Source organism: Mycteria americana, chromosome 3, assembly GCF_035582795.1.
Source record: "Mycteria americana isolate JAX WOST 10 ecotype Jacksonville Zoo and Gardens chromosome 3, USCA_MyAme_1.0, whole genome shotgun sequence".
NCBI lineage: Eukaryota > Metazoa > Chordata > Aves > Ciconiiformes > Ciconiidae > Mycteria > Mycteria americana.
This window is the reverse complement of record NC_134367.1, coordinates 93,779,422-93,795,638: the sequence shown is the minus strand read 5'-3', so window position 1 is coordinate 93,795,638 and position 16,217 is coordinate 93,779,422. Positions and strand designations below refer to the sequence as shown.

At 45.0% G+C, this 16,217-nt stretch overlaps 1 protein-coding gene across 1 annotated transcript; it reads left to right on the top strand.

The window, feature by feature from the left end:
- Nucleotides 1-5,189: 5,189 nt before the first annotated feature.
- LOC142407083 (epoxide hydrolase 1-like) lies at nucleotides 5,190-16,128 on the top strand. Its single transcript, XM_075496153.1, has 10 exons — nucleotides 5,190-5,341; nucleotides 6,716-6,739; nucleotides 7,678-7,891; nucleotides 8,700-8,880; nucleotides 9,663-9,893; nucleotides 10,276-10,405; nucleotides 11,377-11,591; nucleotides 14,374-14,482; nucleotides 14,812-14,937; nucleotides 15,900-16,128. Exons 1-10 carry the CDS (start codon nucleotides 5,313-5,315, stop codon nucleotides 16,099-16,101), a joined length of 1,461 nt encoding a protein of 486 aa, XP_075352268.1. The 5' UTR covers nucleotides 5,190-5,312; the 3' UTR covers nucleotides 16,102-16,128.
- Nucleotides 16,129-16,217: the final 89 nt, after the last annotated feature.

Here is a 16,217-nt window from a genome sequence, read left to right as displayed (position 1 = left end):
TTTGCCTCAGCCAAATACGATAATTGCTTTTTTAGATAATTTTTTGTTAAACTAGATAAATTATTGAGTATAGACCCCCTACACGTACTGATTTATCTGCAACCCTTTGTTGAAGATAAGGCCTTTGTTTTTGCCACCAATGCTTCTGTCACTACAGTAATGACAAATCACCCAGGATATTCTTTTCCATAAGATATTTATATCTATATTGTCCTACAGATCTTAAGACTAGTCCCTCCCTCAAGTGCCTTTGGTCAGTTGCATCCTTTTTTTTTAATGATTCTTGCTTTCTCTGCAAGATGATAATTTAAATGGCTTGGAGCAATGGTTGCAGGAGATACCGAATGCACTCCTAAGATTGTAAGACAACAAAAATGGCATAACTGACCAGGGTTTAAAGTTGTATCTGTACTGATTGTATGAAGTTTCCTTCTGTATAAGAAGTTCCCCACGTCCAGGCTGCTGGGCACCCAGGTTAGCTGAGCCAAGCCCACAAGCCTCCACTGCACTCACTTACCAATGTGTCCATTGCCAGCAATGTGTCCTCCACTGCCAGCAACGTGTCCAAGCCCAAGAGGGCTCTGTCTCACATTACGCTCCAGGATTAACACTCCTAGTGTGCAGCATAGCAGGACCCATATCCCAGAGCACAGAAAGGACCCATACACCCGACTTTCAGTGCATGGCCCATGGCCGGGTGCACATGCAGGGACCATCACGTTTTGCGCATCTGGGCTCTGAGCACAAGCTCCCAGCGCCTGCTGCCTGCCTCCCATCACCAATATCCCCGAGATTATCCCCAGGGTATCAGTGACCTAAATACACTGGTTTGGACTTGAAAGTTGCTTTTGTTTTTAATGTTGCCGAGTCTCTAAAACCAGCACACGTAACAAACTGCCTGTTTCCAAGCAGCTGTTGTGTAACTTTGCTCCCTACCCCCAGAGATGTTGCCTGCCATTCATTTAATGGGCTCGGTTTCACTGGGAAGTGCCTGGGGGAACCTCTTAGCTCCCTAATTAGCAACAGAAGGGGCCAGTCCTTGCTGGAGGTAGCAGTGAAACATTTGAGAGGTCTCCTGAGAATAAGGGAGGCAGAGAAGGGGCCATTTCCAGCTGGGAAAACACTAACTTTTATTCAGCGTACAGTGCAGAGCAGAGGACTAAAGAGAAGGTGTGGGGGGAAGGTTCTTGCAGAAATGATGATGGGCTTTCTAGGCAAGAAAGGAGCATTTGTGAAGGGGGAAAAGGGGATAGGAGAGATTGTCCCTGGCCCTCCCAAGTTGTTCATCACTCCTGCAATCTGAGTTTTATATAAGATACCATGGAGCAGCACAGAGGCCTCATGGGCTGGCTGCCGGTGGAGGCAGGAGCAAGGTGTTGCTGTGATCTGCTCTCAGATGTTTTAGCTGGCTCTTGTTAATGAGATTCAGGCATTAACAGCTCGGAAGCGCTTAGGAGCTCAGTGTTTCCTCCAGGGATGTGACCACTGAGGCTGAGCACAGAGCCTGCCATTCAAGGCTGGAGTAGATTTTGGTGCAAACCAAATCTCCCACCAACCAGCTGAATGTCCTTAGACCTTACTGGGAAGGTGAAAACTTTGCCCATCTGTTGCGGGTAGGGTGATGTGCTTGGGGCTGTTCCTTAATGCCCAGGACACAGCCACACGTTGTAAGCTCTCCAATTTTTCCCATGCAATCCCATTTCTGGGCAGCGCTTTTTTCATACAATACCTATTGAGAAGAGTTGTGTGTGCATGGACAGTCCCAGCTTGGACCTGTTGGACCGTGGGGACCATTCCCCTTCAGAAGTCATGCAGGGAAATATAGCATTCAGTATCTTTGGCCTGTGGGAGCAAAGATCTAGGGAAGCAAAGAAAAGCCTCATTAGCGTTAAGGACCTTCCTTAAAAGCAAAGGAAGAAGGTGAAGTCCAAAGTCAGAGTGATACCATGAGGCAAGCAGGGTTGCAGAAGCCTGGTGGAGCACAGGGGAGATCTGAAGCTTCCAGATATTGCCCTGCCCTGCAACATCACCAGCCAGCAGCTCACTGGTAGCGACCACTGACCAAATAAAAAGGAGAGATCTGGTCCCTGGTATAAGTCAGGAGACCATATTCATAAAGATCCCCTGTTACTGAGCACCATTTGCTCTCTAGTAATATTCTTAAGACGGTGAACCTGATTTTACACATACAAAAGGAAAATTACGCAGCAAAGTCTTCATGCTGTAAGATGAAGGGCAGAGCATTACAGCTTGGGCCATAAATCTCAGCGAGGGTCTTGCAATGGCTCTAAAGGTTAGAATAATCATTTCCAAGTTGCCACAGCACCTCAAGCTATAAAAGAGCTGTGTTAAAAGCTTCTATGCTCCACTCTTACCTCTGTTTCACTAGCTCATTTCATAACCAGAAGTCACCAGCTTTCCTCTCCATGTCTCAGGTTTCAGTAATAATGGTATTTATGAGGTTTGGATTATGATTACATGCAATGGGCAATGAGAAAAAACAGAAAGTCCAAAACAGAAAAACAAAAAAACAAAACAAAACAAAAAAACCCAAAAGTGGTATTATGTGTACTACGAGCTCCTCTTTCCCACTAGAGGGCACCCAGTATTTGCGAACTGCTGCTTGGCCTTTGGGTGCTTTCTCCAGCAGCAGGTCCCACTACGCCATTAGTGAATGGGCCTGGGAGATCTGGCAGGTTATGCTGTGGGTGGCTCCTCCTGCTTGTATCCAGCTGTTAAACCAGCTGAAAAAAATACATTGTGGTACATTGTGGCACATTTCCATGTGCGCATTTTCTATCGTTGCTGCAGGGGTGATCCTGCAGATCAGTGATGAGCAAGAGAAAAACATAGGAAACAAGCTCTCTGTTAATATGTGATTTGTGCAATGGAAATGTATGAAATCCCTTCATAAAATGATGCCAGTCCTAAAGGCACTGCGGTATGGCAGCAACTGGAAGTTTAGATGGAGATGCAATAGTGAGATACGGTATATCAAATATTATTCTCTCTCTCTTTTTTTTTTCCTCAATGCCAGAATAGCAGCTGAACCATCAAAATCACAGCACTGGGACAGAGGCAGAAAACTTTGTAATGGTGCCCCGAGGAGGCTTTTTAAAAATGGATGTGCTAAGACGTCTGTCATTAGAGATAAGGGATCCTGCCCCAGCACAGGGAGATGCTCTGAGACACTTTTACAGGTCCTTTCCTGTGGGATTCCCTTTTCATTTATGGGGCATGCATCAAAATGTCGTGGGAGGTAGCCTTGTTGATTCCAGCAAGAAGTTTCTGCCTGGAGTTGTGCATTTTGGCCACTAGAGGTTGTAAGACATAAGGGAAAAACCTTGTTTTCCACGGACAGCATCCCAGGGCACGGGATTTCCTCTGGGACCCTTTGATCTCTGCCCACCAGCACTCACACAAAACTCCTGCACGTACCCTGCATTTCAGTAGATGGAATCTTGTCATCTCAGCTGTTTCAGATTTATCAGTGGGGGTTTGTTGCCTTTTAGCCCCAGGGTATTAACGGCCTTGGTGTGTCTCCTTATATCTTAAGAAAAAAATGTTCTGATTCTCCCAAATCTTTTGAACAGAGAGCAGCAACTTGTATCTTTTCTCTGCAGCTTTAACTAGCTCTGCTGGCTCTTCCCACATTCCTGGTATAGATAATTTCACTCTCATATATTTAAGCCAGACTTCCTCCACCAGCTTATGTGCTTTTTTGAAGTGCTAGGTAAGAAATAAAAATTTCCCAAGCTCTCTTTTGTCTCCTGGAGACATCACAGCCTGTTGTACCTCAACCTGGCACTTTAAAGGGTCCTCAGCTACCTCTTACACAATTTGTAATTCTTTCCTCTTGTTGCTAATAAATCTCTAGTCTTCTGACTATTGTCCCCTCTGCAATCAGGGATACCATCTTCCAAAAGGCTTCCAGAGACCTGGGTTTGCTTTGGAAATAGGACCTTAAAGCTAAATAACGCCAGATGGACATAGCCAGAAATAGCTATGGTGTAGCAATAAATTGAACTTTGGCCAAACGAAGGATTTACAAGCTTTTCTTCCTGATGGCTCTTTTTGATGGCACAGTGGCTACATATGAACGCACAGCAGTATGAGATAATCACCACAGCTCTCACTGGTGATGGTACTTCACTTTGAGCGTTGCATGGAGATAGGAATCATTTCCTCTGACAGTAAAATGTAGCTATTCCTGGAGTGAAGCACAGCAAGGACACTGTGCAACAATTTAGGAAGGAGAAGCCTTTATCCAGTAAGATTTTACCAACCATGAGGGAAATTAAATCTAGTTCCATGAGCTAAAACAAAGCATTGATTTCTGTGGAAAATGAAAAACATAACTTTTCCTTTGTGTTTTGTTTTGGCTGCTGCAAATCACAGGTGCACGTGGAATAGAGCCATGTCATACAGAGGTTGGAAGGGACACCTGGAGGTCAGCTCGTCCCACCTCCTGCTCAGAGAAGGTCCAGGTAGGTCAGGTTGCTCAGTGCCTTGTTCCTGTCAAATTTTGAATGCCTCCAAGGATGGATATCCCACAGCCTCTTTGGGCCCCTGTCCCAATATCTGAATACCTCCATGGTGAACATTTCTCCTAATATCTAATCAGAATTTCCCTTGTTGCAATTTGCATCCATTGCCTTTTGTCCTTCAGCTGTTGCTCCTCCAAGATGAGTCTGGGTCCATTTTCCCTATGCTCTCCACTAGGTAGCTGTAGACAGCAATAAGATCCCCCCTTTGCCTTCTCTTCTCCAGGCTGAACAAGCCCAGGTGTCTCTGTCTCTCCTCATACACCACGTGCTCCAGTCTCCTGGCAGCTTGGTGGTCCTGCACCACCAAGGGTGGGCTCACCCCAATCTTTCCTCTACCAGCAAGGCCAGAACTGGACATGGCACTCCAGATGTGGTCTCACAAGTGCTGACGAGAGGGAAGGATCACTTCACTCAGCCTGCTGGCTAACATGCTTGCTATATAGCCTTGTACGCAGCTGGCCTTTGCTGCAAGGACACCTTGTTGACTCAGGCCCAGCTGAGGACGTCAGGTCAGTCTCCGCAGAGTTGCTTCTATGCATTTGGCAACCAGCCTGTGCTGGTGCACAGGGCTATTCCCTCCGCATGCAGGACTTATTTGCCTCTGTTGAACTTAATTTGCAACTGCACACTTAGGCAATAGGTGGCACTAACAGATGATGTAGCTTGCATTGTCACCGAGAGAGCGTCACTGCCCAAGAGAAAGCCAGCAGAGGAGACACCTGGGTTGCTTTGCTCAGAGCAGCGGCCAGGCGAGGAGGAGCAGACATGTGGCAGGAGATCCTTCCAAACGCCTGGTGAGATCCCTTCGGTGCGGGGAGGAGGGACCTCGAACGGGGCTCCCCGGGGCTGGGGCGGGAGAAAGCCCCTTCGGGCTCACCAGGCCATCGGAGGGTGGGAGCATGTGGCTGAGTTCTCCTGAATGTGAGTGGGGAGGAGGTTTTATTAGACTGAGCCTTGTTTTGTGTCGCTCAGAGAGCTGCTTCTGGGACATGCTTGCTCTGTTAGCAGTGCCGAGTTTGTGCTATTGCCATAATAACTGGTTTCATGCCTCTGACTCACTAAACTCCGGGAGGATGCAAGTGCAGGGGGATATTATTACCTGTTGCATAAGCTGCTCAGCCTCCAAGGAGATGGAAGCTGACACTGTTTGCTCGTAGGAGCCCTGTTCTTCCTTGTCTGGGAGTGGTTTAAGGAGATACCTCCTTAAAAATCACACATAGGCTGTCTCAGAGATCATTACCAAATTGCTTTGGGGACTGCTGGGGTCTCCAGTACAGGCACCAGGTTCTGCATCACAGGCAGCAGTGGGAAATGATACTATGTAAAAAGAAACAGCCAGCGGACTTGGTTTTTCATGGAGTTTCATGTCCTTTTTTTTTTTTGTCTCAAGGTATCATAATTATGACACCAAATGGGTCCCTTAATCTAGCTGCCTTCTACAAGGCAGAGTAACAAGACTTTCTCTTGTCACTTCTAATTTTGCTAGACTTTAGACTGTGCTTTTCTTGCAAGAGAATCTACCAGGCTGAAAGAGAACCAAGGAGGATGTTTTCTTTTTCTTGCAGGCAGATGAGACCCAAAAGTTTGATATCCAGTCAGGAGTAGTTAGAAGTAGCAAAGGTATAGCAGCTCATGGAACGCTGAACAGGGAAAGGTCCCACAAGCCTCTCCTTGTGCCAGCCCCGCAGCATGATGAGTACGACGTGGCTGGTAGCAGAATAACCCTTGAGCTTGAAAGTCCCCTGCCAAGGCTGTGCACCTATCGCTACACAGCAGTCAAAATAAACTATTTTCTTGGCTGAAGTAACACAGCCGCTTGTAGGATGAAACACCGCAAGGACACCTACCCAGTTGTTTAGTGCCTTTTATCTAAATTGTGCGGAAGGAGGGAATATTACTGCAACAAACTATCTAGCTAAAACACAGCCCAGAAACACTGTCTCTCTGTGCAGAGGCAGTGCTCTGAGTCCCTCTCTTTCTGTCCCATCCAAAAAGTAGGAAAAATAATGGCAGATGTTGCTGGGTGGCTAAACAGGTTGTGATCCCATGGGTGGGCAGTAAATGGTGCTGGCAGGTGATGTTCTTTGCACTATACCCAAGGGTTGGTACCATTCAGACAACACTATAAGACTATAAGGATCTTCTTTCTTTTTCCCCCACTTTTGTAGGGAGAGCATCTTGTCCCGGATGAGGTGAGTGAAACAGCTGCTCTGTGCTGAGGCCTCCACTTTTTATTAGCACCCTGGTTGGGGCACAGCATAGTCCCTTCCCTACCCTGTATGACAACAACAACAACAAAACCTTCATTCACAGTCCCCTTGCAGCCCCCTGCAATAGCCCCAGACACCTCTACTAATCCCCAAGGGAAGCTGGAGAGCTTGAGGCACAGGTCAGAGAGATGAGAAGGTACACTACATTTAGGACTGATTGCTCAAGTGTTTGAACGGTTTTGAAACATGCTGCATGTCCGTTAAAACCAACTCTGGTGACTTAGCTCCCACACCTCAAGAAAGTCTGAAACCTTACTGTCTAGAACAGAAACAGGGGCACCAGACAGACAAGCTGAGACCCTTACCCATGCAAAGCTATGGTGGAGGGCCAGTGTTGCCCTAAAAGGTGATTGCATCTGTAGGGGAGCTATGTATAAAGCACTGCCAAGAGGGGCACGTCCAGCACATCCAGCTCTCTCCAGCAGCTGAAGACCCTTGTCTCTGCCTGCTTCTCAACCCATTCTGTCTGTGCAGTTTTTATTCCTGGAGGAGTCCAGCTGCTACTATCCCATTCACTCCAGTACCTGCCTTAAAATAGACTGGCCCATATCCTGTTGACCCTTGTCACCCAGGGCACCCTGGTTCACAAGGAGAGGGACAAGGAAGCCTTGTGATCAGCAAGTCCTGATCAGCAAGGACTTGAGGTCCCTAAGAAGCACTGGTAGATGTAACCCTGCCCCAAATCTTGCCTGTGGTCTTCAAAGTTATTTTTGAAGAAACCCCCAGCCCCTGCTGACTCCATGGGATTTGTAGGCATTTGTCACTGCTCATGCTCAACCAATGTGAATACAAGCCTCAGGGTAGTCGCTTTACCCTTAAAACTTCTGTTGTTGAACGCAATCGATTTTATGCCTCCCCAGGTCTTTTGAATATTCTCAGAAGAATGCAGCCCTGGTCCCTGTGGCCGCCCTGGGGGTTGGAGGGATGCTGGTTTACTGGCTGAGGTCTAGACACAAGATCAAGACCATTGAAATGGGCGATGGATGGTGGGGCTCAGGTGAAAGACCCCTAAAAGGGAAAGAAGATGAAAGTATCCGTCCCTTCAAGATTGAAACATCTGACAAAGAAATCGAGGTACCGGTGGCTGGATGTAGGGAGGGGCAGAAAACTGTGAGGTTGAGCCAGTCCATCACCTACTTTATTGCTTCCAGGTGATGTCTTGGGGGTGGCAGCAGTGCACTTACATACACCAGTGCAGCTACCTAGCACCATTAGATGATGCTCTGGCTCACCACCCTTTATGAATGGGATTTGAGCTCAGGTTCATTGCAATGCCCCATAAAGACTTTCTGAGACCACAGACCCTTCATGCAACCTGGGGCTGCTCCTGCAGAAAGGCCACACTTTGAGCAGCAGACTTTGACAGTGAGTCTGCAGATGGTGGAGTGGGGTGGGAGGGCATCAGGACAGCAGTTGCACCGGTGGGGCAGAACTGAGGGGCTTCCACAGAGGGAAGGGCTGGAAGGGTGAAGAGGGGCGGGGTCTTGACTGAGTCACAGCACCTCTGTCCCTACATGCCTGTCCCTAATAATCTGGCCAACTAGCAGTCAGCAGCTCCAGCTGAGCTTCTTAATCTTCTCCCAGCCGGCAGTGCCAGCAAGCTCCTAGTGCCAAAAACCCTAAAGCAAGTTAGCAGCAAGGCAAGAGTAGGACCCAGTACTCCTGGGTGCCCTACAGGAATTAGTAACGTGCAGAAAAATATATTCCCCATATAAACGATTCAGGAGGTTATGCAGAGTATGCTACTGCTTCAGGAGGGCTCATGGTGTCCCAGATAGCGATACAAAAGCCAGCGGAGCCAGGAGAGCCCGTCCATGCCTGCCCTAGCGTAGGGGACGTGCGGGCAGCTGGCCAGCCTTGCAAGAAGGGCTCCCCTCCGCAGGACCTGCACCACCGCCTGGAGCAGGCCCGCTACGCACCGCCACTGGAAGGGGCCGCCTTCCACTATGGCTTCAACTCCAGCTACCTGCAGAAGGTGGTGGCCTACTGGAGGAACCAGTTTGACTGGCGCAAGCAAGTGGAAGTCCTGAACAAATACCCCCATTTCCAAACCACCATTGAAGGTGAGGGGGTCTCTGTGGCTTGAGCAGGTCTCGCTCTGAAATGCACAGAGAGAAGGGGGGGATTTAAGAGGTTACGATATTTAAGACAACAGTATGCATAACAGTTTAGTGATATGAGTGAAATATCACTAGTGGAGACTATATTATTAATAACCTTCTATAGATTAAGACCATTACACAGCAGCAATAAGATTAGGTCTGCTTCAATATGGGCTTCATCTGGCTCTGAACCCGTGCTAACTAATGATGAGGTTTTCTTCTGCTATTGCCTTGAAGCCACCTTTGAAAATTGCAAAATTTACCCATACTCTGAGGCTAGAATTTCCACCACCCAGTTTAGCCAGGTGAGGTTAGCCAGACTTCAGGTAAGTGATCTCCAGGTTAAACTCCTATCTTGCACTTTTTCGTGTTTCTCTTTTTATTACCCACATATTTTGTAATTTTGTCATGTTTTTGCATGTGTCTTACCTGCATTATGCTTTTTATTTAAGTGCAGCTCTACTTATATACTGTGAGACCAGTTTCTCAGGAGATGGCTGCTCAATCTCCTGTGACCCCAGTATCTGGGGCTGGGATCAATACCTCTGTCTGTAGGTAAAAGATGAGACATAGGTACAATACCAGGCATCCCCTTTCAGCTAGGCACCTTCTTGCAATGCGTTGATTGTGTAACTTCTGCTACGAATGCTAATTACAGTTTTGCCACCCTCCTTCTTCAGAGTCCAGAGCAGAAACTGTGATGGAACCACAGCTTTAATTTATCTGTCTTGGATGTGTGGCAGGGATTGATATCCATTTTATCCACGTGAAGCCCTCCTACGTGCCTCATGGTCGAGCTGTTCAACCTCTGCTGATGGTCCATGGCTGGCCCGGCTCCTTCTACGAGTTCTACAAGATCATCCCTCTGCTCACCGAGCCAGCCAGGCACAGCCTGAATGAGGGCGATGTGGTGTTTGAGGTCATCTGTCCATCCATTCCAGGCTATGGCTTCTCGGAGGCACCACACCAGAAAGGTAAGCGATGAAAAGGCTCTGTTTGAATTGCAAGGTTTTTGGAGTAATACCTCAGCCATCCCCAGGCCCCCTGGCCACTGCAGTTTGTGAATGCAGATGCTTGGCTCTGCACTAACACCCATGTGGCTAAGGCTCTGGGGCTGGCTATGGAGATTTGGAAGGCAATGGTAGCTGGAAGCCAGGTCCTTTTTCCACTTTCTCCACTTCCCACTGAATTTCTATCATCTTGTGTTCACTTTATTGCCAAGGAATGAGGCAGAGCAGCATAGCACGCTGTGCCTTCACACAGCAGCATACTCATGTGCCTCTGTCAGGCCACAGTCTTTGGCCAGGGGATGAAAACTAGGACGCACAGGTCTCCTGTGTTTCTCTTTACCTACAGGCTTTGACACCATAGCAACTGCTCGGATATTTCATAAGCTGATGAACAGATTGGGCTTCAAGGAATACTACCTACAGGGAGGAGACTGGGGATCTCGTATTACCACAAACATGGCCCAGATGCTGCCACAGTGAGTAGCAAAGGGAATCAGTGCAGAAAAGCTGCTTCCAGTTCTTACCCTGCCTTCTGGCTCCGTGGTCCTGGTCCTGCCTTCTGTTTGCCCTGCCTCTCATCCCCTTCTGCTGTGTTTCCTCCAGGGACATCCCAACCCCTGTGCATTCAGTTGTATTCATATGCTTTGCATTGATATTGGCAGTTCTCATGCTTTCTAAATTTCAGTGCTGTTTGGCTTCTCTTTCACTAGCTGTGGAAGTAAACTCTGCTGCATTTTGATTCGAGACCTCGAGGAGACAGATCGTCATTCTAAATCAGGAAGGAGATAAATTTAAAATCGGTAGGGAGAAAAGAAGGAAGGAGCTCAGCCTTTCAGCAGCTGAACAGTACCATGAAGTATAGGACTTTCCTATCTAAAATGCAGAGCTGAGACTGATCGGAAAAGAAACACAATACCTTCCTTAGAAGATGGCATCACAGCTCATTGTTTAGCATTTAATGAAAAGTGGGCACCACAGCCATGCTTAGGTCAGAAAACAGATAAAGTGGGAAAGCTCTTAAAGCAGTTAGATAGCAGGCTGAACAGCTCACTGTTCCTGACTGCAGTTGTGCTTCACAGCACCCAGAGCACTGTGGCCACATGTGATCTACTCAAGCTTTTCAGAAAATACCCAACGCAGCCTGTTCCCTACAGCACAGAACAACACAAGATCAACAGCCAGAGCTACTAGCGTGGATATGCCACATCCAGAAACTGAGTACCTAAAGCTAACATCATACCAGTGGCACAGCAGCATGGAGATGGCACCGGCTGTACCATTTCTAACTCCCATAAATTTTTTTTTTTAATCATGATGAACCTGAAGGGCTTTATGTATTTGGCTCAGTGAAATGCTTCTATCATAGCTCCAGTCAGACTTATTTTCTAGAAAATTTGGAGACAGAAAATTGCTTGATTTAACCTTCTATTCATTAACTTAATTTTAGATCTGTGAAAGGGCTTCATCTGAATCTCATCTTTGTCAGCAATCGAGGTTTGAGAAGGATGATTTCTGTGATGCTTGGGGCTTATGTACCATGGCTCGTAGGCCTCACTAGGGAAGATGTTCGACGTATGTACCCTTTCATCCAGAAGAATATATATGAACTTCTGCGAGAGTCTGGATACTTACATATCCAAGCCACCAAACCAGACACTGCAGGTAATGAACCTTCTCTATATCACTATGAACATTGTATACGAACTGCTTATGGTATATAAAAACTTATAGTTGAACAAAGGCCAACTGTGTTTGAGAAGCAATGAGTTCTGGTGACTGAATGCAAGACATGGGGACAAGAACTGTGTAAAAGGAAGTTAAAAGGAACAGCTTAAAACAAGATGGAGACTACAAATATCACTTTTCAAGGGCTTTTAAATGACATGCCACTTCTCTTGAGGAAAGAACCCCTTTGCAAAAAGCCTCTTAAAGTAAAGCACAGGCTCCTGAAATTGAAGCTTCTAGAAATAAATGTGGGTGAAAACAAGAAAAATATCATAAGCAAGTGCAACATGAAACTTGCAGAAAGGTACACACAGCCCTAACACCTGAAAAGGCAGAAGCCTGAAATAGTTAGTGGGGCCAGTAGATAAGGAGTTTGAAGAAAGATATGGCCATCTCAGGAAAGTTAAATTAATTATTTGCATCAGTCTCCACTAGCGAGGATTATGGGGTATTCCTTTATTGAAATAATCCCTCATCAGGAAAGACAGCGGAGCTGTCTCAGACTGGTGTCAGATGTGGAGACCATAGAATGAATAGCACCCCATCCTGGCAATTCACTGAAAAAGAAGAAACTCAAACTGAAACATTAACTAATGCCTAGTCGGTTGCTTGAACTGGTCACAATACCAAAGAAATAAAAGGAGACAAACAAGATACCAGGTTGGCATTTTGGGGTTGTTTTTTTTAAGAGCCAAACAGTGAAGGTAGCCCCAGAAAAATGAAGATCAGTATGTCTAGTCTCTGATGAGGAAACTAGCAAAACTATTTTAAAGAGGAGAATTGATTTACAGGTGATAATATCACAGGGAAATCATGCTTCAAAAATCAGAGCTCTGGCAGAATCAAAGAGCTGTGGATCCAGTAATGGAACATATTTCCTTTCCAAAAAAGTTTTGTTGAGATTCCTCCTGCAGTGTTCTTAAAGAAATTAAACTGCCTTAAGAAAAGGATTAAGTTCAGGGATTAATAACTAGTTAACATGAGAATCCAAGCATAGGAATAAGTAAGCAAGTTCCAGGGGAGAGGGAGTATCACAAAAATCTGTGCTGGCACCTGTACATTTCAACATGATCCTAATTTCTCTACAGATAGAAGTTAATGGTTAAGTGAAAATTTGACAGCTATCCAGGGTTTGGTTTAATCTAAAGATAACTGCAGAGAGTTGCAAAAACATTTAAGTGACTGGTTGATTAAACTGGCCAATAAAAACTGATGTCAACAAAGTCCAAAGCAATTTAAGTAGAAGAAGAAAATCACAATGGGCTCTACTTTGGCTGCTGCCATATGAGAGAATCCATGAGTCATGGATAGTGCTTTGAAACATCAGCCAGCTCAGAGTTTAAGAGAATCTTACAAACTCTTAAAAAAAGCAAAACCAGGCTAAGACAAAACACTAAATCCATGATATTCAGAATCTGTTGCACCCCTGTTCACCCCGTTTCATAAATATAGTTTAGAATCAGAGTAATACAGGAAGGGGAGAAAAGGAAGACTGAAATGACTGAGCAGCTTCCGTACAAGCACTGTACATAGTCTAGGACTCTTCAACCTGGAAAAAGAAGAGCAGGGATTTTGTAGCACACTAAAATTGTGAAATGTAGAAAACGAATAGGGAAAAAAAAATGTATTCCCTACCCGGTCTCAAGAAATATCTACATTAACAGTTTAGTTCTCATTAGGCAGGTTTAAAGCAAAGCTAAAGTATTTTCACTGACAAGTTGTGGTACCTAAGATGTGGTACAGGTTGAATGAGTTATAAACTGCAAACAAGACTGGTATTTCTGAGCATCTAATCCATGGACATTGAATACAGTGGTTGAGAGGCAGCTTTCAGCCCAGAAAATGCTCATCTCCAGACGGGTCATGTGCTAGCCGGCACATTTTAGCCCCCCCTACCATTGCTGGTCAAAGCATTTACATGACTTTGATCTGTAGCAAATCACCCTAGGCCTGCCAGTGCAGGGAACCTGTTGTGCCAATGCACAAACTTACTTTCCATTAGCTGTGTCCACTATTAAATTGAGATGTTTGTAAATGTTGTGCATCATCTTCTACAAAGTCACTCAGTGCTAAAGTCACACTAAAATACACTTGAGAGTAGGCAATACAGTATACTGAGTATACTGTAAAACTACAGCCTAGGGTATGGTACAGGAATTTTCCCAAGGCAAGCTTCTATCACTACTGAAGTAATCCCTATCCCTGTTTTACAGGTAAGAACATAGACATAATATGCTGTGTACCTGCTGTGTTTATAATGTTTGTTAGTGTTCCCCAAAGGCAGGAACAGATAACAGATACACATCACTCCACTGTTTAAATTAGATAAAGAGTGATGAAAGCACTCAGGGTCCTGGTTATCCATCCTAAGAAGGACAGTGCTCCCAAATAGTTTATCTGAAATTTCTTTTCAGAGTGTAATCCCTTCACATCTGAATTTGCTCCTTCTGCCACACATTACCAAGAAGCCAACAGGACTTCTTAGCTCCTAGCTTCTTTTGTATAGGAATTACCTGAGTTTGTAACACTGTTGGTTACAGCTGGGATTCCATTGGGGTGAATTTGTCAAGAGTAAAGTACTACCGGGGCTGGTAAAATACAGACTCTGTACTCAATTATCATAGAAAACTCTGAGGAATTCATGAAAGTCCAGTTTAACTTCCACTGAAGCATTGCAATGCCAGGCAACTGCCATAGCTCTCCCATTCTCCTGAATTAGGTTGTGGACTGAATGACTCCCCTGTGGGGCTTGCTGCATATATTTTGGAGAAATTTTCTACCTGGACAGATAAATCATTTCTGCATAAAGATGATGGAGGCTTGGAAAGGTAAGAAAACACATGCTCTTCTATGAGAAGACTCAAAAAAAAAAAATGATGATAACTAATGAGGACATAGGTAAAAGACTGGCCAGTCAAAGCTGAATTTTAAGGATGAAAGATTACATGACAAGTAGAGTTTAAACTTATAGCAGACTGCCTGCAAACTACTACTTCAGCACCAGGCAGTTTTGGTCTGGGCACACAGGTGCCAATTAATTTGCTGCTTGAAAACAAGTGGGGAACAAGAAGAACAACTGTTCTCCAGGGCATGAGCCCAATATAGCATATTGAGAAACAGCTTCCAATGAAATTTCTTCGTCTTTCTCTCTCAACAGCAAATACTCTCTTGATGAACTTTTGACCAATGTGATGATTTATTGGGTGACATCCTCCATTGTGTCCTCAATGCGATTCTACAAGGAGAACATCTCCAAGGACCCTGGTCTAACTGCTGATGCCAGGTAAGTGGCAGGTGCAAGACAGATTTGCAAATAAGATTGAACCACATTTGCCTGTATAAACATTTAGATCACTTACAACAGCAAATTTAACTAGTTAAAAAATAAGAACTTGGATTTTTTTTTTTTATAAATATAGTTAAAGGTCACTTTTCTTTTGAACCTATAATTCAAACAAGGCAGTCTGTGGCCAAGATAATGCATTAAGACCTATCAAAGTATATTCAGTCTTGTTTGTGTTCAACATACAGGTCTATGTACTTATTCGCCAAACAAACGTAATCTGTGGTTCAGTTCAGTAAAAACAAAATAGAAAATCATGAGCATTTCTAACACATGAGTTTAAACTGAATTAGGAAGGATATGGCTTACTGGTGGATAAACCAAGAACTACAACTGTTAAGCACAAACCTGGTGAAGCAATTTGGAGAGCACTACTTGAAACCAAGCACCTTCTAACAGCCACTGGCTTTAAGATGACTATAAGAGAGGCTGACTAGGAAAATGCTGCTGAGCAGAATTCTCCAAGTGATTGATCATACAAATAAACAGGAGAGTCTTTCTTTGTAGACTGAACCAGTTTACCTTTCCTCTTGAGACAGTCATTTGTTACGCTGGTACCATAAATTCTAAAGTAAACATGAGGTAGCTCATTCCTGACTTTCAAAGAGGTGTGGCATCTTGCCACATAACACAAAACTACAAAACAAGGTAAGCTTAAAAATCTGAAACATTTCAAGATTGAACTGTGTGCAAAGTTGGCTCTACTTTATACATCTTTGGGTATAACATTCTTAAACTCAAGGAGATCCAAATACAAGTGAAGCTCTTCAGCAGAGTACAGACCACAAAATGGATTGCTGTGGTGAAACTTCTCCAGCTGACTGTGGCAGTTAGAGTCAGAAGGTTTTTATATACTTTCCCCAGGACTTCTTTCAAAAATGCAGTTAACTAATGTCTTCTAGGGTTGGAGTACATGTTCCCACAGGGATTGCAGCTTTTCCTCAGGAGCTAGTACATACACCACATGCCTGGGCAAAGGAGATCTTCAAGAACATCATCACTTACTCTTACATGCCACGTGGAGGGCATTTTGCTGCCTTTGAGGAACCAAAGCTTCTGGCACAAGACATCATGCACTTTGTGAGAAAGGTGGAACAGCTGTGAACCTGCAGTTTAGATAGATACATAGAATGGAAGCAAGTTGTTCTGCCACCAGCACAACCTTTACTTTGAGGGATTAAATAAATACAATGTAATCACATACAGAAGCCAGCATTTTA

What these genes read in the sequence shown, in the direction of transcription:
- LOC142407083 (XM_075496153.1), top strand. Translation starts at nt 5,313, where the DNA reads ATGTGGCAGGAGATCCTTCCAAACGCCTG. An exon ending in GAGATCCTTCCAAACGCCTG is followed by an intron (nt 5,342 to 6,715) that starts GTGAGATCCCTT and finishes CCACTTTTGTAG; the next exon opens with GGAGAGCATCTTGTCCCGGA. An exon ending in CATCTGACAAAGAAATCGAG is followed by an intron (nt 7,892 to 8,699) that starts GTACCGGTGGCT and finishes TCCCCTCCGCAG; the next exon opens with GACCTGCACCACCGCCTGGA.